Consider the following 20,516-nt stretch of genomic DNA (forward strand, 5'->3'; position numbering starts at 1 on the left):
GCAAAGTTTTATAGTTAACTTGTTTTGATCATTTTCATGTCGCTTCTGATCCGCTGCATTATGCTAACATGCTAAGTTATGGTAGCTAGCATACATGGGAGTTTTGACCTTCTTTTTTTGCCTTTTGATCAGAAATCCTCAAACGCCCACGAATGATGATCTACCAGAGATAAAAACTGGCAAGTATAACTAACTAAATTTCCCTGAATGAGTTATATCTTTTGGTTGAAGTTAGCAAATAATAATAATTTTTTTTTTAAATGGTATTTTTGGCCAAATGCATTACCGTTAAATTGCAGGCATGATGAGTTGGAAACTATTGTTAAAGTGGATGCATGAAAAATCTGAATCATTTTGCAATATTTTGGTATGATTGTTGACAGAGGACAAAAATGTCCATCTTCATATGAATGGCCACATCTCCCAAATCCCAGGTCTGTCCCCTAAACTTAAAGACCTCAGCGATGGAGACAGGGCCCGAGGGAGGAGAGTTGGGGTCCTGGCAAGTGATTCGGAATATGTTAAACTAGCAAAGCAAGGAGGACATAAAGGTAAGGAGTGGACACAGTATGCATGTGATGTGACTCCTGATGCTTTATGGCGCATTATAACCGGCACTAAACTGGCTTTTTGTTTAACAGGACTCCTATGGCACAATGATTCTTCTAGTACTTCCAGTCCTCACTCATACAAGGCTCCAGACTGGTTTTCAGCTGTCAATGATGGCAATGGTAATCCAAGGTATGGGACTTCAAGATGTAGTATTGTGCTCAAGTGCTCAATTCTGTTACTTAAGTAAAAGTATGGGTACCAGAAAAATCTACTTAAGTAAAAGTAATAAAATACCTCTTTAAAAAATGTACTTAAAGAGTAAAAAGTAAAAGTATTTCGTGCAGATTTGGGGTCTTATGAGGCAAATGTATTGATTTTGATCCAGATTTGTGCTGAATTTTGTTCAAGTGAAACAACTGAAGTGATCATTTTTTCCTGCCTGTTTTTATTTGTATATTTTTGTTTGCTCAAACTACAGATGTGTTAAAAATACACAGGTCTCAAGCAATAATAAAAAAATACCTTTACTTTTCAGTCCTGTTCAAAGTGTAGTGAAATAAAAAGTACAGATACCTGCTCTCAAATGTAGTGAAGTAAAAAAGTATCCACTTCAAAATACCTAAAATCTGTACCTAAGCATAGTACTTTACTACTTTACTTTGTTCCACCACTGGTATTGCGACACATTTTTCATCTGAGTTGAGATGTACAGTATAAAAATGTACTGACAAAATAATTGTGATAATATTACTCACTAGCTTATTATATTATTTATTGTTTACAAACATGCAACATTTCAGTCCAGTTTGACACAATAAACAGTGAAGCATAGGATTATCCTGAATTTCTTTACATTCAAGATGTTTATAGAAATCTGGATCAAATGTCTTGAAAAATGTATTGTAAGCAGCTGCTACTTCATAGAGGTAACAGTAGACAAATACATAAATTAAAAAAAAGTGCTTTAACTACTGGATCACTATTGGGAAATACATCTAACGTATGATGATGTCAGAATGCTCTGGTGTTGATATGCAAAACTTTGAGTACATTGTCTAGATTAGAAGCTAATCACAAATGGCTGCACAAAAGAGCTGATTAAAAACAAAATACAAACAAATTTACAAAATGGACATTACTTCTACACAGCTCAGCTACATTTTGTGCAATGGATTTGATTTTATAGACCTGTTTTAGCACATTCTGATGGATTACCATAATATAGTAATTGAGATAATCAAAACATTTATCTAGACATTTTGGCAATATCAACAACCCATTGTTTTGAGTAAACACTAACTCCAGTAGTTCTTAAAATCTCTATGTACAGAGGTGAATAAGGTGTACTGGCAAATCCACAATCTCTATACAGTAGTCAGGTTTTTTAATGTAACTCCAACACCTAACCGAAAGTGCTTTATATGGCATATATGATAATGAATATGTTTGAGTTCATTGTTCATAAATGCCATGGAAAGATACCATCATAACAATAGGAACCCCACTCCAGTTATTAAAAAGACAAAGTTGTTGCATTTTGCACAAGCTCCTCATTAAAACTACTCACCGCCCCCGCACCAGCAGTCATCTCTGCTACTCTTTCTATGTATTTTTGTCCTTATTTGTCAGCTCTAAGTTTATTCTCACCACCTCCTTTCTGTTTGTGACAATCTCATTACCAGCGAACACAAGAGAAGCCCCAGAGCTCTCCAGCGCAGAGAGCCACCCTTTTGGAGTGATAATATGTCTACTTGGGAGAGGAAGGATAGCAGCGCCAGCACAGAGGTAAACAAAAATGCCCCCAGACCTGTAACTCTGACATCACTTTTGACACTTTACAACTCAGTAGACAGGGTCAGTACAGCTCAACCTGAAATCATTTTACAGTAGAGGTGAATTAATAAGAACAATCAAATCGAAATGACATGTAGAATAGTCCGACACAGCGACCATATGATCTTAGCAAAGACCAAAATCCTGTTGCCTTGTCTCCCATGGACTAAAATCCTGCCATGGACCAACATAATCATATCTGTAAAAACCTATAATACAAATAAAAAGAATATGAATTAAACATATATAACAAAATACATAAGAATACAATTTAATTATATATTTTTTAAAAGAAGAAAGAGTATTACCATCGTTGTCTGTCATTGTGCAGCCCTATTCTGCATTAATAGATTAGTGTAGTTGTCATCTATATTTTCAAAACTACTCAAATTCCAGCTTGTGATTTATTTGTGATTATTCATGTATTATGTCATGTTCATGTTCGTGTCTACATTTGTACTTGACAGAATAACTACATTCCAGACGGTGAGACTGAGAAACTGCCAAGTCAGAATTTGGAACGCAGCAAATTCAGGCGAACGTGAGTAAATTTAGCCACTAGATGGTGCTGTTGTTTTGGAAAGATATTGACTTTCTGCCTTACAGATGTAAGCCACGGTGTTACGAGTCAATCCATAGCAAAACTTAATTGAACGTTTTTGGTGATTAGAACTCAAACTGCCTTCTTAATAAATACAGTCCACTGTTTCTATGAGCAATTTTAACCTTGAAGCACATTAAGAGCTTATGCAACCTGCAGCTATTTTATGCAACTATCTTTAAACCAATCCAAATGTCTTTGAATAGCACAAACAAGACAGTTTACAATGTTCTGCACATAATATCGAGAGGTGGGTCGTACTCAGTTCTATTTAATCAGTTACATTTATTTGAGTAAATTTTTAACTTTTCAGAGTACTTTTTTAGCAGCATCGGGTTAATTAACAATCTTCTAGAAAATCAGTGGCTTTTACGCTCTCGATTTATTGTATCCAGTTGTATGTTTCAATAACATTCAATATCAATAGCAATAACATCTCCATTGAGAAGAGCAACTTTTATACCAGAAAAGTTACATGGCGCACCTTTAAGCAACCAACTTGTGGCTTTTCATTCTGGTTCTTGCCTTTGTGAGACTGTTGTGGTACAGTTTGTCACTTCCAGGCTGTTTGCTGACAGTTATGTAATGTACTTTTGTCCCCAGATAAAATGTGACAGTTTATTTTATGTCTGGTTTGATGGCATGACTGTGCAAGTTTGATCTATTGACTCTTCGTTGTACTTTGTTGTTTGAGTACAGGTCCACCATGTTGCACGCTCTGTGTGTTGTACTGGTGCCCATCTGGATGAACAGTATTCTAAACATTTGAACTTTCTATTCCAGAGTTTTTGACAAGAAGCCTGTTCCGGTGGACATGTCTACACTACTGAGTTTTGGATATATGGGGGACTCCAAACCTACTGCCTAATGTTTAGTGTGTATCCATGGTTACAATGTTGCTTTAAGACACAGTTTAATGAGACAAAACCTTTGATGTGCTAAATATTGAGAAACATGCAGAATTTACCAAAATATTTACCCATCCTAATTAACTCTTCTCACACTTGTATGTTTATAGTTCTTCTCAGTTTTTAGGGCCACTCAAAATTCTATAGTTAGGTGAAATATTCCACAATAAAAAGATTTGCCTATTCCACCTCCCACTAAAATGTCAAAGTTGATTTCGATACTAAGGCATAGTGTCGATACGCAATACCGATTCCAATACCAAGATGACCCTAAAACACAATAATTTAATGTTTTGAAGTAGACTGATTGAGAAAAGTAAATACCCACTCTGCCAAGAAGATGTATATGCCAAAGAGGTGTGGTTATGCAGTGAAAATTAAATGAGAAAAAGTTTCCTAAATTGTATAATTCCAACCTAAATCATTACCACAAATTCATGCCATAGTATAAGATATTATTTATTTCAGCCTGAGTGAATTTTGCATTTCAATATTTGCATTTTTCTGTCTTTCCACAGATCAAACAACAAGTGTGCTACTGATTTGACTATTTTAGTAATCTGCACTATTACAAATACCTTTTTGTCAGCTTTAAATTGGAATTCAGTGTAAGTGACGTGTTTTGCTTTGCTTTGGTCTATTTTTGTAAATAACGACATTATCTGTTTACTTTGTATGTTGCTTTTATATGAATATTAAGTTATAGATTGCTGTTTAAATAAATGTAACGCTTTGCTATGAAATAAATGATCAGTCTTAGTCAAAACACTCGAGCTGTATGACCATGCTAAAGGTTATGTTAGCTTGGCTTGTCATAACATTCAGTCTCTTCATTGCTTTACTGTAACAGTTACTGCTTGTAACAGTTAGTGCGTCAACAAATGTTTTGATTGGTCTAGTCTTGGTGTGGTCCTTCAAACAGTCATAAGGTGATTGCTCCCATTCTGTTTGGGATGGTGGGTGTGAGGGGATGTAAACTCCTCTTTCTCCAACCAATCAGTGCATAGATAACAGACCAACGCTATATAAGGCGGCCATGGGGACACAGCTCGTATTCGGATAACTGTGACAACTCAGAAAAGATTTTTACTGCGCGTTTTTGGGGAATTTATTGTGAATTTTTTCCACAACCATGGCTCCTATTCTGCTGAACTGTATGGGGAATGAGCACAAGGACTATATCAAGTAAGTGTTCTTCTTAATATATGTTGATAGTGTGTAGATTTTTTGTCATTTTATGAGTTTATTTTCTTTTTTTTTAAGGGAACCAGTTCATGTGAAAAATCCCAATCTGTTTACAATGGAGGAGGACATCCTCTACCACTTTAGCCTGGGCACCAAGACTCACAACCTTCCGGAAATGTTTGGAGATATCAAGGTTTGTACGGCAAACAAAATATCAGTTCAGATTGATTCTTTTGTTGTTTATCTACTTATTGTTTACTTATTGTCCTATAGTTTGTGTGCGTTGGTGGTAGTGCAAACCGCATGAAGGCGTTTGCACAGTTTATTCATCAAGAACTGTCTCTGCCCGGAAACCCCAATGACATCCAAGATATTTGTGAGGGAACTGACCGCTACTGCATGTACAAAGTTGGGCCGGTTCTTTCCATAAGTGTAAGTATTCAGTGCATTAGAATAGATTGTTTTTCTATGTGAATATCTTGTACTAATGCTTCTTGTTTGTTGAATAGCATGGAATGGGGGTCCCCTCCATCTCCATTATGCTACACGAGCTGATCAAACTTCTCCATCACGCCCAGTGCCGTGACGTTGTGCTTTTCCGCCTCGGTACTTCAGGAGGAGTTGGTAAGGAATCAGAATTTGGTATTAGCAAGGCTGCACTTAAGATGAAGAAATTATTGGCAGATTATTAGGCTTGAACCGATAAATTAAAATAGCTTAGACCTGTTTCTAGTTTTTCACAAGGTCAATTTGAATTATATATTTGTATGACACATTTGACGATTCTATTGGACTATTTCATGGAGTTTTATAACCAATTAGCATTAGCCTTCTAACTGGTACAGAGCTGGTCAAAACCTTGCCTGAGTGCATTCTGTTGCGGTGTCCATGAGTCCACCCCATGACCCACACCAATTACAATACACGTGGCTGGTTGTGATAGGGCATCTGGCTTAAAAATATGCTTGCTCCATATGCACCGTGCTACTATAAAGCAATAAAAGCCTGATTATAACAGATAGGCCTGGGTAAAAGACACTGACGCTCTCAAATTGTCGCCGACACCATTATCCAATCGCATTTTTTCAATACATTCTAATAGCTACTTCAGAAAGATCATATTTCACTGTGATTGGTTAATTCCACCTGTCACTCACTCTGCTGACCAATAGGAAGAGTGAAGATCAGATCTCAACATTTTTATCGCCCAATGTTTCCATATAAGTACAATTTAAAAAAACAAAAGCGTGGTATTTTTATTAATCACCATTTATTTTACTTGCAGGCCTTCCAGCAGGGACGGTGGTCATCACGGACAAGGCTGTGGACTACTCGTTCCAGGCCAAGTTTGAGCAGGTGGTTCTAGGTAAAGTCATCACCAGGAGCACAGAGCTGGACGAGGGAGTGTCCAATGAGCTGCTCCAATACTCCACAGAGATCCCCAACCTGCCCACTGTCATCGGGAACACCATGTGCACCCATGACTTTTACGAAGGTACCATGTTATATCCTCGGATGGATGAGGACTTTTTCCCATTCAAAAGACATAATATTCAGTTTTAAATTGTTAATCGCTATGGCAATCATTCTGAAATCTATGCATAGACTTAATATGACCAAACAGCAGAGTCCATACATGTTGTCCAACTATATTACTAGGATTTTGTATTAGGTCCACAAACTCGGCATTAATCTTGTGGTTTAATGTCAACATTTGTGCTTGTGGATTTGAATAATGCAGGGGTTTTTTAAATCATTTTTAATCTTAAAAAATCACTTTTCTTTATTGTCCAGGCAGAAGGCATGGACATGTATATTAGTTTTGTTTTGTTTTATGTGAATAGACATTAATTATAGCTATATTTTGACAGTTTCAACTTAAATTACCATTGCACTATTTTTTTAACTGGACTTAATACCGAAAAATTCCGTTGACATAGCAGTTACCCATTTAAAACTAAATATTTAATCTTCTGAATGATGAAACGTCCTCAAAATGTCGCTTATACACATTATATAATTTTTGCAATTCTCTTTTAGGTCAGGGCAGACTAGATGGCGCTCTCTGCTCCTTCTCCCATGAAGAAAAATTGGAATACCTGAGAAAAGCTTACGAGGCTGGAGTGCGGAATATCGAGATGGAATCCACAGTGTTTGCTGCGATGTGCCGAGTCTGCGGTCTCAAAGGTGCCATATTAAAGCTATATAAATGTAAATTATGAGAATATTTATACTCATTTTATTTTGCTTTTCCTTCTTTAGCGGCTGTGATTTGCGTGACGTTGTTGAACCGTTTTGAAGGAGACCAGATCACAGCTTCTCATGATGTTCTTGTGGAGTATCAGCAGAGGCCACAGATTCTAGTCTCCTACTTTATCAAGAAACGCCTTGGACTTATCGCCTAATTTATTCTCATTCTGGATTGTGAATATGTAAATAGAATGTACTTAGTTTGTCTATATATAGTCCACACTTATTTAAACTTTTGTTAGATTAATTATTGTGTCGATACTTAAGTATTGCTATTCACTTTTTTGTATAGTTTGTTGCAGTGAAAGACTTTGGTGCTACTGTACAGAAGTGATCAAGGAGATAAACATTAACTGTGTTCATGCTTTTGAATTGCTGTATAAAAAGTAAATAAACTACAGATAAATGACTTGTTTGTCAAGCTGTATAGGTTGAAGTGCATATGATTAATACTTTGTACGGTGGGATAGACTCTGTGGTAAATATAGTTTTAGTGGCAGTTTATGAAGAAAGGTAGAAGAAAGTGGAAAATTACAGGAGTTTTAAAAATAAACAAAAATCTATCCAAAATGCAGTTATAACATTCATTTAAGAAAATAAGGGTGTCATATATTTTTATTTGTTGTGGAAAATTGTTATACAAGCTTTGCCCCTTGTCTACTGTATGGTTGCTAGGTGACAGTTGGAATTGTCTCTAGGTTCCAGTATACTAAGTTTTTAATTATTTTAAATGGGTAATGTTTCATGTTGCATTTTAAGCATCATGTTTCCACATTGAGCGGGTTTTATGTGTTATTTATCATAATGTATCAGATGAAGTTCTCACCAATAGGCCAAGTTACGGGTCAGATCTGTGGAGAGGCAAGCCTGCTTAATGTCAACACGCATGTTTTTCAAGTAAAAAAAAAATCATGTAATGTAATGTATTGTCTGAAATGTTTTGCAATGGCGTTTTAACTACACAAATGGTGATATAAACAGAAATCAGATTGCATGCAGGTCAAAGGTTGATCAGAATATTTTTTAATAATGTTGTGCATCTGAAGTATAAATTATATCTTTATCAACATTTTGACTTCCATGTCCTATTTATCTCTATTTACACAGACCCTCTTATATAAGTTCCTGACAGACAGATGAGAGGACATCATGTGTCTGCTTGGTTTGACAGCTTTTTACTTCCTGTTTGCTGGAATGCTGTCAGGTATGTATTTTCTGTCAGATACGGTATGTGATTAAAGTACAGCACAGTTGGCACAAATCCAAGTATGTGCTCTCACTCACCCACTGACGGTCTGTACGCACAAATCGATACAAATATTTACCATAGCAGTGATATTACATCATCTATTATTGACTTTCTGTTTCTACTTATATCCACATGTGGAGATGTTTTGGTACATATAGGCACAGACTGCTCATTAGACATGTTTAAAGTTGCACTGTGTAACTTTTCTGCACTTGGTTCCAAAAAGTAAGTTTCCCATAAATTTTTTCCTTAGATTTTACGAAAAAAAAAAACAAACATGGAAAAGTTAAACTAAACTGCAGTAAATTTTGAAAGTAAAATTTTGCCTAAAATGTTCCACAGTATGGCATGAAACTTGGCTGTCTCTATGGATAAAAGCAGGTGGCACTCATAGTAAGAATGCATGTTATTCAAGGTATTTTTGAAGAATAAAACATAATTGTAGTTAATGTAGATAGATTTAACTCCACTAGGTTTAACGTCTGTATTTTTAACAGCAGTATATTTAATGCAGTACTGTGGAACATTCATCGTCATGGAAAAAACAAATGGAGGACAACCCTCCAGAAAAGTTACACTGTGCACATATAATATGATTCAATATAAATGCATTACACGGATCAAAGTTTAATTACAGATTGTGTGTCTTTCCTTGGAGGTTTGGGAGGTGGGATGGTAGATAGAATCTCTCTGGCGTACATCGTGTTGTGTAAATCAGCCTGTCGGAGCGCTTGCTCAATCCGAACTCTTGGATCTGACACAATCTGAAAAAAACAAAACCAAAACACAAGATATTTCCAAAGTAAATAACACATTTACAGTTTCAACACCCCCAGATTTCACTGTTTACTCTTTAATTTTATGACTAACTTCCACGTTCAAGGTTGGCGGAGAGCGTTATGGTGGAGAATTATTAGTCACGAAAGTGTTGCACAACAGCTGAGTCTGAACTTCAGACAAACTCACATAAACGCTATGGGCTCAGTGGCTAAAGGTCCCAGAAGCAATGTTTAATCAGATGGCACACTTGCATAATGAGAGTGCTGGTCAGTCCACCCTGAGGTAACGGAAGGAGAGGCCTTTGGCTCACAACTGGATAAGATAAAAGCCGTTTGGCCAGACAGAAAGGCAGTCGAAAGGCCAGGCTTTGAAGGGTGACTACACACCTTCTAGTGCCGTGTGTCTAATTTATTTTAATTGGGGAGAAGTAGTGATCAGTGTGCATAAAAGCTTTTATGTATCACAGAATGCTTCTAGGCTAAGCAACAACAATCACTGCAGAGTTGTCGATACGCAGATACTAACTGATACTAAAGCTACAACCAAAACTACATACTCATTTGAGCAAAACTAGTGTAAGAAGACCACATGGTAATATAAGACTAACAATATTAGATTAACTGCCATCATTTTTGTGTTGAAAATTACATTTATAACATTTTAAGGACCATTCAACAGTTGGATATCTTGATTTAGATTTCTTTTGCAGCTTTCTGAAACCCATGGATAAGAGATAAGTGGGCAGTGACCTACACTAGGCCATGTTATAAGTCAGGTCTGTGGAGAAGCAAGTACGCTCACATTAAGAATGCATGCTTCTCAAGTTTTTAGGTTTTTTTTTTTGTTTTTTTTTTTTGTCTTTCTTTTTAGTACAGTGAAATCAACCACAATGAAATAAATATTTTTATTTTAGTAAATTGTTTTTGGCTGAAATGTGGCACTAAAGGATGTTCATCAGTAAATCAGAATAATTTCTACCACACCAAGAGACAATTTTATCTCTTTTTTATACTTTTCATTCAAAATAAAGGATAAAGATCAAGGATGACGCAAAGTGAAACGTGACTGTAACAAATACTGCCCACGTATTTACTTACTAATTTCAAGTGCCAGTAGAATTTCCAGTATCTGAAACGTTGATACTGCCCTTTCAGTGTAGTAAATTACAGCATGTGCTTGTGTAATCTCCTGATGCCTCACCTGTGTGTCGGTGTATGTGTGGATACTATAGAGAGGTCGTTGAAGTTCAAAATCACTTCCATTCTCATGTCGATTCCTCCAGGACTCTGTGTCCGACATTACCCTCTCTGGATCAGCCTCGGCCACCACAGCAACCTGGAATACACATTTAAATGAGCCAAGCATAGCAGAAGTACATCTGCTGAAACTGGTTATGCTGCTGGGTTTTAGATGACATCACAACATTAGGCCAGTCATATTAAATGTGTGAGAATGTTGTTGTTGTTGTTGTAATATGGTGATTACAGGGTTAAGTCAGATCCAACATTTGTGACCTTTGGATATTTCCTGGCAAAGTACAAAGTAATCAATAGGGGAAACTGACTCTTGCCCACAAATCAGCTTTAGTGTCACATTTAGCCTTTGCTTAGAAAGAAATGAAAATGATTTATTTATATATTGTTGTCTACATAATGCAAAACATGTCCATTATGTCAATAAGTGATCATTTAAAGCCACAATGTGTAACAACATCTCTGTTTCACTTTGGTTGCATTTATGGCACTGAAAAATGTAGAAACTCTGAACAGGCTTGTATCTCCACAAGCCTGGCTCTTATTTGGCCAGGAGGAGAGCCATGGAAATATTGTTTTTCTTTAATCTTCCATAGTATGGCATAAAAAATATCTATCTCCATGGAGAATGTATTGTTAACTTTTTTTAAATTCCATGGAATCATTCAGGTGATGTGCCACCTCCAGAAAGTTACATATCTTATAAAGTTCTGGTAACAAACTTTTATACTCACACCTGCACCTGTTTATATATATATATATATATATATATATATATATATATATATATATATATATATATATATATATATATATATATATATATATATATATATATATATATATAATTGACTTATATACTTATTATTTGTTTTGTGTTTGTATTTTTTCTTTTGAACAGAGCACCCATGAAAAAGAGAGTCTACGTGCTCTCATTGGGTGTCCTTAAAATAAAGATAAATAAAATAAATCAATATTTTGCTACCATATTAAAATAACATTCTCACCAGTAGATGGCAGTGTTGCTCAAACCTACATAGTGTATGTACTGTATTTACAGTATAATTACTCAGATCAGGTGAGTGCTGGAGATCAGGTCACCCCACCTGGCTTCGGAGAGCTTCTAAACGTTTGTGTTTCTCTTCTTCTTCTTTCTGTTTTCCGGCCTCTCTTTCCTCTCTCTCTTCCCTGCGCCGCTGCAGCATGTCGGCCCGAAATTGGACCCTGTAGAGAAAGAGAGAACATATCAAGTAAATTAAATACTTACATTTTCTATTATAAGTTCTTTATTTTAATGGGAAAATGTAGCAGTACTGTCACCGTAGCACTAATAGTAGTTGTAGCAGTAGTACAATTAATCGTAAAAGGAGTGACACAGTTCCCTTTTGTATAAACGTGTTAGAAAGAGTAATCATAAAGACTGTAGGCACAAAATGGAGGTCATGTCTCTATCAGATTCCACCAGCCTCTATGGAGCTGTGGCACAAATGTTTACCACTACCAGTTAGTGTTATTGTCTTATTTATTTTCTTTTTTCAGTTACAAAGACATGATCGCATTTTAAAATATGAAAACAACCAATAAGTAACCTCTTTAGGGAATACCACATCCAGAAAATACAAAATATAACCCATTTTTGTATTATTATGTAGTAACTTTTGGAATAGACGTAATGGCTATAGCTGAGAACATGTGGAGGCAGTAAGGATAGCATAAAAATCAAACTGAATAGTAAGGTTGGGTACTGTATTAATCATTATCTAAAACAAATACCAAATTGTACTGTTCATATATTCAGTTGAATCCAGGAAAACTGTAGTATCATCCTTCATTTTTGGCCACACTGCTCAGTAACTTTTCACACTGCTTTCTCGGAACCAACCAAGGAATAAAAACAAAACTATTCTTCTAGCACCAATTATCTCAGTACCAATAGTACCTTATATTCGTTTTTCAATACCATACTAGTACCTTGAAATGGTACAGAGCTGACAGCCCTACTCAATAGTAATTTGTGGTTAGTCATTTATCTTCTTTAGCAGTATATTTGAAAGCACTGGTTTAGATCATGCCCGCACCTCCACCCTGCTCCTCTCCCAGTACTCGCCCCCTCGGACTTCCCCTCTCCCTCTGGACACTGTGGTCTTCAGGCAGTGTGGGGATTTACAGAGCGTTTACACCCACACCTATAAGAGCTCTGTTTATCTCCTCCGCTGCCTCTCTGTTATACCTGTGCGCCGTGTGGTTAAGCTAGGTCTCATTCTGCAACCAGTGTCGCCGCCATTATCAACCTACACCTCAGCCTTGGGGGATAACACAGCACATAAACTCACACAGATTAGGTCAGATCGCAATGACCCGTTGTAAAGGTCGTAGCGATAAATAATTGTTTATTCGTTTTATGGGGCAAGGAGATAGTCATTTTGATGGGCATCTGGATCTGATTGCAAAAAGGTTTAACGCTTGTTTGTGGGATTATGTCGATATAAAGACTGCAGCACAGGTCACCTCTCCAAGTACAAAATGTATGTCGTTTATAGATAGTTAATGTATTTGGTTTAAGATGTTGTAAAAAAGTGTATTTAAACTCTCTGATGTGGAAAAAGCAGACAGGAGCAGGACATAGGGACAACACTACGCTCTCTAACTGGATAGAATATAGAACTAAAACGGTCTCATTCAAAGAGCGATAAAGGGCGAGTTTGGTCAAGAATCCAAATCCCACATAAAAGCAGAAAAGTACCCAAGGCACGCTTTGAAATGGCAGCTCCTGAATTAAAACTGAGCCTTTTATAGATAAGATAGATCAAATAGATTGGGAGCGATAGAAGCTCAGTTGGTAGCGCTCGTCCACTGATCAACCTCTGAAAGGTTGGCAGTTCAAATCCCGCTGGTTGTTGTGTCCTTGGGCAAGACACTTAACTGCTGTCACCCTCAGTGTCTGTGTACATTGGTGTAAGAATGTGTATTCCTGAATTCGCTATACTAGTTACTCATCATCACTAAATTACACTATATTTGATTAATTAAGTGTAAAATAAATATATAACATCTCACTGACTATGTGAACAAACTTTCCTCCCAAAAATCGAAACAAACATGCATATGTACGTGTGTAATGTATGTGTTTTTAAAAATGCACTGACTGTAACCTACTGCAGTCCCTATCAGGTGCCACCAATAAAACACTACATTAATACTTTGGCAGCGTAGGAAGTGTTTTGCCAAAGGACACACAACCACAGTATCCAGTGGTTAACTTGGAACTGGGGTCTACCTTAACCTTTTAGTATTAGAATGTCATTTTCATACACAAAATTACTGTACTTTCTTTATGTTACCGTTAGAATCTTATATATGTTCTGATAAAGTTCAAATAGATACTAAAACTGTTCAGGAAAGCTCACACTTTGTTCTGTTGATGTCATTTTTTACAGTATTTATACTTGCTCAAATATCTAGTTTCGTTTTGGTTTTAATATTGATTAGTATCTGATTTTCCTGGTCATTTTTAAGCAGTGCTCCCCTCAGTGATCCAAAACCTACCTTTCTTTGTCTCTTTTGGCCTGTTCCTTCATTATGGCTTGGAGGTTAGCAAGTCGCTCCTGATCCCTCCTCTCCACTTCCTCTCTCTGTCTCTGCTGCTTCAGGTAAAACTCTTTCACCTGCGGGATATCCATTTAGAAACAAAGAAAATAGTTAGAAAAACAAGTATACAAGTACTCCCGCTGCCCTCCCGCTAATGCGACTCTTAGCGTCGCCATGTCCTATTGATTGAGACGGAGTGGAAAATCAGATAAGTGTAAATAGAGAGAATGAGCCGATATTTCACTGTCTTAGAGACTTTTGTTTTGAATCATATGGAATCCAATGGAAGCTAAACGCCTCCATTAATCACATCGTCCTCCTCCCAGAAGCCCGAGGAGAGAGGTAATTAAACAGCCAGACGTGTAGTTATTTTTACACCTGTGGGGGTAACTATTTGAGGGCATAAAAACTAAAATGACTGAGACCACTATTATGATGTCAATTTTGCACTTAGGCGTAATAGAAGCAGCTTGACATTCTCTTTTATGCAGACAAAACTTGGGCGAAATTTGATTCAATGTATTTTGCCATATATATGAATTATATCTAGTTTCTTGAATGGACTCTTGGAAGGAAGCAAAACACACAAATACAGTAGAGTTAGGCTAAAGGAGCTTTCTATGTTACAATGTTCCCTCATTAAAAACATGCCTGAAGAGGTTTTATATGTCATCCATGGATGTTTGAGTAATCTAGTGATCTTTCCCAGGCCCTGTGATTCTATCCAAAACTCGGCCCACAAGTCTGATCCTGCACGTCAGTTTTTCATAAATATGCAAAACAATACACTACAACTTCACAAACCTGATGTGATGTGCATTAGTTTCATTATCGCTCCAAATGCATGCTGATTGTAATGTCATAGCGCTCTGAATGGGGAGAGACTTCACGCGGAGAGCAAAGGGAGGGGGGCTCAGAGTTTTAAAAACGAAACTGACACTTACTAAGCATGTTAATGTGTTATTTTAGGTGATTATAGCATTTTAAAACAATAAAAGGCAACTAAATCTAAATCTAAATATGTTATGTGTCAGCATTTGTTCATTTTAAATGAAGAGGGAAGATGGTTTTAAACACCTAGATGAAAATGTGCCAGGTCACTTAATCTACTTTAAGTTAATGTGAACAAACTTATGTGAAATGTTTAGATGTTAGCGCTGCCTTGTGTACCACCTATTATCAATTAATCAACTAATATAAAGTTCTTTATTTGTCCCAGATGGGAACATTTAGCAGCTAAATAGAATAATAAATTTTGAACTAATTTGGCATTATTGTGGCATTTAGAGCCTTGATAACAATTTTGGTTGTTATTCCATCTATCAAATGCGCCTTTTATTATTTATATGTATGAATTAGTGCTGTTACGACCCTAAAATTTCAAACTCGATTTCAATATTAAGGAATAAACTCAATACTAAAACCAAACCAAACCAAAACCACTACAATGATAATAAAAAAGCTAATTTTTTAGACAATAGAGTGTGATTTTCAACATTAAATCATAGTACTTTTATACTTCCATGTGGTCTCATCTGTGTAATCCCTCAGTCGTCCAGGTAGGTTCCATCGCGGTCCATGAGCGTATGTGTCTTACTTACTATACTTGTTTCTGATACAGCTCAAGATCATTCTAGGTATATTCAGGTTCATTTCTGTTTCTGTGAATGTGGGTTTTTTTTTAGTATTGATACCTGCTCAAACAAGTATCTAATTTTGATAGTAGTTTTAGTATTGATTCATATCTGGTTTTTGATACTTTGCTAACCCTTATCATTATTATGAATTAAATGATGCCACCACCACAAGTCCAAACTCCAGACCAATTTGGATCAAAACAGTTGCTCTCCAAAGTTGCCCGCCCATTACTAAACATCTCAACAGCAAACAGCAATTGTTAGCTTAGCCTGTTTGTGCATGGGGTTTGTTCTGTTTACTTGTTGTTTCTGGTGTGTCCTCATGACAGCTCGTCTCTCCTTCTCCTTCGTCACCCTCTGCTCCTCAACCTCCCGTTGTCTGGCAGCTATAGCAGCCTCCAGCCTGGCTACCTCCTCCTGCCGAGCCCGCCACTGCTGCAACTGCACACACACACACACACACACACACACAAACACACACTGCAAATAAACAAAAGTCTATACACTTTAACAGCTGTCTGGGAGAAAATAGACCAGCTGAGACCAAGCGCCGAAGTGTCTAAAGGTGGCATGAACCTTTACTCAAGTGTTAAAGTGTCTTCATCAGTTAGTGTTAGAGCGTTACTTTATGGACATCTGAGCAGGAGAGGAAGAGGATAGAATCACAATGGCCTTTGAGTGAATATAACTGCAAGGTTTGTGATCATTGTGTCATAACGACTAACTAGCTGCAAATAAACAAACAAATAAATAATCAAATAATCACAATTTACGTTCATAACTATCAAATTCTGCCTTTTTCAGATTATTTTTATCGCTTGACATTCTTATTTAATGAAGCTCAGTTTGCCAAAAACACTAAAGCTCGAAGGTAAGTACTCGAAACTTCATAATGACATAATGGAATATCACTTTCACTTCTTATTTGTGCGTTTTAGAAGACATTCAAACTAACGCATTTATGCTATCTGTGAATTTTCTTGCCCAAAGACCTAACAACAACAGAAAGCACTGCTAGTAGCGAAGATTACACTACTAACCTTTGTGTCAGTGGTCAAATATCTCCAAAAATACATTCTCAAGGTTTAAAGGTAACTGTTTTCTTTCACCATCTATTTGTGCAAAAAAAATGTCTTGTTCTTGTACACTTTGTATAAGCAGCTCTTGTGGTCAAAATAAGATCGCTGTGTACTGTCTGCATCTAATTATAAAGCGTTTTATCTGATAATTAGGAAAAGCGCTGTTAGCATGCTAGTTGTTGTGATGGCAAATCTGCACTGTGGCCTCTGAAAGTGTTGAAAAGCACTTATAAACTCATCATGGTGAATAATTACGATGCTCAGAATGCATAAGGTAAGCGAGGAACAACTTTGCACCACTGAAAACCATTTAAAATGAACTATTTCTGTTTTGTCAGTAAAAATCTGGTACAGTGGACACATCATCATCAATTGCTACAACAGCCCATCCTGCGTTGATTGCGAGTGGGTGATTGACACGTGTTATGCAGTAATGGTCTGTGGGTTATTTCAAGTGTGTTCACAGATCCATCAGCGCACAGCTTATCCATCCCTCTGGGGCTGAACTGCAAATTAGCATATCTTCTGACACGTTAGCACAGCCTAGCTATCACAATGCCTCTCACATGACTGGTGTTTGGTGACAGTGGATTATATCAAAGCCAGTCTGTAATTCTGTCTCATTTGATACCAGTCCAAAGCAACAGGTGTCACTGAGGGCTTTTGTTACAGTTAGACAATAGAAATGACTTGAAAACAGATGGTTGATAGTAATGGAATATGTTCTGTGTAATAAGAGTTGTCAGATCAGCAAATAAATGTTTTTTTTGTTTTTTTGTTTGCAAAATTTCTAGTAAAAACTGGCTGCTCTGTAAAATACTGCCAAATCATATTGTTTATGCCCATCTCATTTGTTCATGTTGTTATACACAGACTTTGGCTTTGGTTTTGTCAGACCCTAATGAGCCTCTTTATGCAATACTTTTACAACTGGACTTACACTGGACTTACTTTTACATAAAAAAATATAGATAACTTGATTTTAACACTAAGGAAAAGGCTTGTTACTCAATAGCTTTTTGCATACCGCAATAACAAAAACAAATCGCTTTTTCTAGTCAGTATAATGTAATTTTCAACACAAAATAATAGTAGTTTTTTCTCTCTTGTAAGCTTCAAGCCATGTTATAATGTTGTCATCAAAAACATACCTTGAGTTGTGTTTTGTTTCATTCGCACAGGTTTGAGTAACGCTTTATTATACAAATTATTATTAGTCTGTGTACATCTCCAAAGCTCAAAATGCACTGTTCCACGTTGTGATGTCATGAAGTGATAGTTTTCAAGTGAACAGCTACCTTTTACCTTAGTTCAATAGAGAAAGCCAATTCCAGGGCTGAAATCATCCAAATGATTCTAGTGAAGATGCATGGAGTTTAAAAACACAGTGCAGCACTTCCTGTATTACCACATGACATCACAAGGTGGAACAGAGTGTTTTCTGTTTGAAAGAAGAACTCGGCGTAATTATGCAGGATTTGTGTGTTAAACATGTGTGAATGAAACCGAACACAACTCCATGAACGGTGGTCAGTGTTTCTGATATAAATTAGACTTTTCTATGTGATCTTTCTTTTTCCAATTCCAATGACTATCTAAACCATATATCTATAGTTCCAGTAATATAGTTTCAGTACTAGTTTTAGTATTGATCAGTATTTGGGTTAGATTTGTTTTGACAACCCATGTATCCATAATATTTAAATATGACCCCAAAAAGTGGACAACATGAATTTACTGAGAAAAGGTATGTAAATCACCCTACACCTCATAATATCACTTTAAGCATCTTTCAAAATGCTGTACTCAAACATTGCCACATATTCTGGGGTGCTTTCAAAAGAAACCCACCCTATATTATGATGCTATCTGCGTCAAACCTCGACTTTAGTTCATGCCAAAAAAAGTGTGGGCTTTGGATGTAAAAATGTAAAGGTATTGCACATTGTAAATAATAATACAAGTTCATATAGTGTTTTGAAGAGCACCCGGGGAAAGAAATCGGGAGTTCATATGTGAATTGTCGTCAAAATCCATAAGAGAGAAGAGAAAATGGAGATTTCTAGGACAATGCAAAAGTATATGAGCTGTCAGGATAACAATAGCGTGACAGGCTCTTTATCTGTGCAGCCCGCTCAAAGCCTTTCTTAATGTGAGTGTGCGGTTTTTAGTGATGGGTTTTGTCAGACTGCGTGGCCACGTGTCAGATGCTTCTATGGCAGCTGTGACTTTTTGGTCTGAAAGAGATAAATGAGAAAGATAAAATGGAAAACATAAATTGTTCGTCAGTTTTTAAGCTCGAAGAAAAATCCATTTAAAGGCACTTTTCCGCATGTATTTGAGCAAAATTTGCCTTTCCCCAGTACAGACATATTTGAGCAGCTCTTGAAGTCAACATGGGTCCACTGTGTATTGTCCGCATGTAGTTATAAGGTATTTAGCTGTCTGACAATCAGGGAGTGAGCGGTTAACATGCTAGTTATTGTTAGCATTACTGCAAAACTCCACTGTGGTCTGTGAATGTTGTGAAACTCATCATGGTGAGTAGTTAAGATTCTTGAAGCGTGTAAGTCAAGTAAGGAATAACTTTTGATCTCTGCAAACTATTTAAAACAAACTAGTTCTGTTTTTTACTTAAAGTAAAAATATGAAAATAAAAAACAAAAATTGGTTGAATATCTTGAGCCGCACTTGTTTTTTTGTACATGTGTTGTGTCATTAGAAAGAAATGCAGTGCTGTGTATTCACGCTGTTCCTTTGGGAAAAAGTAAAAATATTAAATATGTCAATCTATGAGTCACAAGTCACTGCTCAGTTTTTAAAATATCTGTAAAAAAACAAATTCAAAATAAAAACACCTTGCAGCTACTTTAATACAAACATTTCTATACACACTTCCAAAAGGGTTAAACGTCTTATATTATTCTAAATTAATTCTTGTGAGCTTTAAGCCACGTTATAACATTATCTCATTAAAAACATGTCGGAGTTGTGTTTTGTTTCATTCACATTGTTTGAGTAATCCAACATTATCTACATCTCCAAAGCTCAAAATGCTCTGTTCCACCTTGTGATGTTATGAGTGGTAGTTTTCAAGTTAACAACTATGTTTTACCTTTAGTTCAGTAAAGATGGGCAATTCTGAATTCTGAACTGAGTTCTACACATCAATCTGGGATGGCTTTCGCTAAAAATAGTGTCATAATGATTATTTGAATCTGATTGGTGGAAGTGTCACAACAGCAGGGCAAAAAATGTACATTTGTTACATCCAGTTGACAGAAACGCTGCCCATAAATATAGTGCCCCCACTATCGCACAACTAGAGGCACGCCAAGATGAATTCTTGTGAGTTTGTGAACTCAAAAACATCGCAAGAATCCATCTTGTTGTACAAGGTTAGCGTCGCCTCTCCACAGAATCGGCCTGTGACTTGGCCTGGTGATGTCGCTTACTTGCCTCCATAGAGATATTTTTAATGCCATTGCAGACAAAGCAATTACTTCTCCATGGACACAAATAGGTGATTAGTTCATTCTGAGGTTAAGAACAGCCAGTCTCCTGTTATAACCCCCTCTCTACATCACTGCTATTTCACTTA

At 36.6% G+C, this 20,516-nt stretch overlaps 3 protein-coding genes across 3 annotated transcripts in view; 2 read left to right on the forward strand and 1 right to left on the reverse strand.

Moving 5' to 3' along the window:
- Window positions 1-406: 406 nt before the first annotated feature.
- On the forward strand, window positions 407-3,996 carry LOC117389647 (uncharacterized protein C7orf57 homolog). The gene is made up of 5 exons (XM_055230732.1): window positions 407-551; window positions 642-741; window positions 2,235-2,337; window positions 2,853-2,926; window positions 3,770-3,996. Exons 1-5 carry the CDS (start codon window positions 407-409, stop codon window positions 3,852-3,854), a joined length of 507 nt encoding a protein of 168 aa, XP_055086707.1. The 3' UTR covers window positions 3,855-3,996.
- A 938-nt stretch (window positions 3,997-4,934) lies between these two features.
- Window positions 4,935-8,402, forward strand: upp2 (uridine phosphorylase 2). Its single transcript, XM_033987451.2, has 7 exons — window positions 4,935-5,079; window positions 5,158-5,272; window positions 5,353-5,511; window positions 5,589-5,703; window positions 6,365-6,574; window positions 7,120-7,266; window positions 7,342-8,402. Exons 1-7 carry the CDS (start codon window positions 5,027-5,029, stop codon window positions 7,482-7,484), a joined length of 942 nt encoding a protein of 313 aa, XP_033843342.1. The 5' UTR covers window positions 4,935-5,026; the 3' UTR covers window positions 7,485-8,402.
- The window catches only part of LOC117388865 (coiled-coil domain-containing protein 148-like), a 41,917-nt gene continuing 29,731 nt past the window's right edge, over window positions 8,331-20,516 (reverse strand). The window contains exons 10-14 of the mRNA XM_055230458.1: window positions 16,137-16,277; window positions 14,158-14,276; window positions 11,718-11,835; window positions 10,559-10,693; window positions 8,331-9,342 (exon numbers count right to left, since the gene is read on the reverse strand). Coding sequence (XP_055086433.1) covers window positions 9,199-9,342; window positions 10,559-10,693; window positions 11,718-11,835; window positions 14,158-14,276; window positions 16,137-16,277 — 657 coding nt within the window. The 3' untranslated portion in view covers window positions 8,331-9,198. The remainder of the gene's footprint in view (window positions 9,343-10,558; window positions 10,694-11,717; window positions 11,836-14,157; window positions 14,277-16,136; window positions 16,278-20,516) is intronic.

This window comes from Periophthalmus magnuspinnatus, chromosome 21 (assembly GCF_009829125.3).
Source record: "Periophthalmus magnuspinnatus isolate fPerMag1 chromosome 21, fPerMag1.2.pri, whole genome shotgun sequence".
In the NCBI taxonomy this organism is placed as follows: Eukaryota; Metazoa; Chordata; class Actinopteri; order Gobiiformes; family Gobiidae; genus Periophthalmus; species Periophthalmus magnuspinnatus.

Bases quoted from the DNA above. Each gene is read 5' to 3' on its own strand.
- LOC117389647 (XM_055230732.1), top strand. From the start codon at position 407: ATGAATGGCCACATCTCCCAAATCCCAGGTCTGTCCCCTAAACTTAAA. The intron at 552-641 runs GTAAGGAGTGGA...TTTGTTTAACAG, and splicing joins AAAGCAAGGAGGACATAAAG to GACTCCTATGGCACAATGAT. The intron at 2,338-2,852 runs GTAAACAAAAAT...TGTACTTGACAG, and splicing joins ATAGCAGCGCCAGCACAGAG to AATAACTACATTCCAGACGG.
- upp2 (XM_033987451.2), top strand. From the start codon at position 5,027: ATGGCTCCTATTCTGCTGAACTGTATGGGGAATGAGCACAAGGACTAT. The intron at 5,080-5,157 runs GTAAGTGTTCTT...TTTTTTTTTAAG, and splicing joins GAGCACAAGGACTATATCAA to GGAACCAGTTCATGTGAAAA. The intron at 7,267-7,341 runs GTGCCATATTAA...TTCCTTCTTTAG, and splicing joins CCGAGTCTGCGGTCTCAAAG to CGGCTGTGATTTGCGTGACG.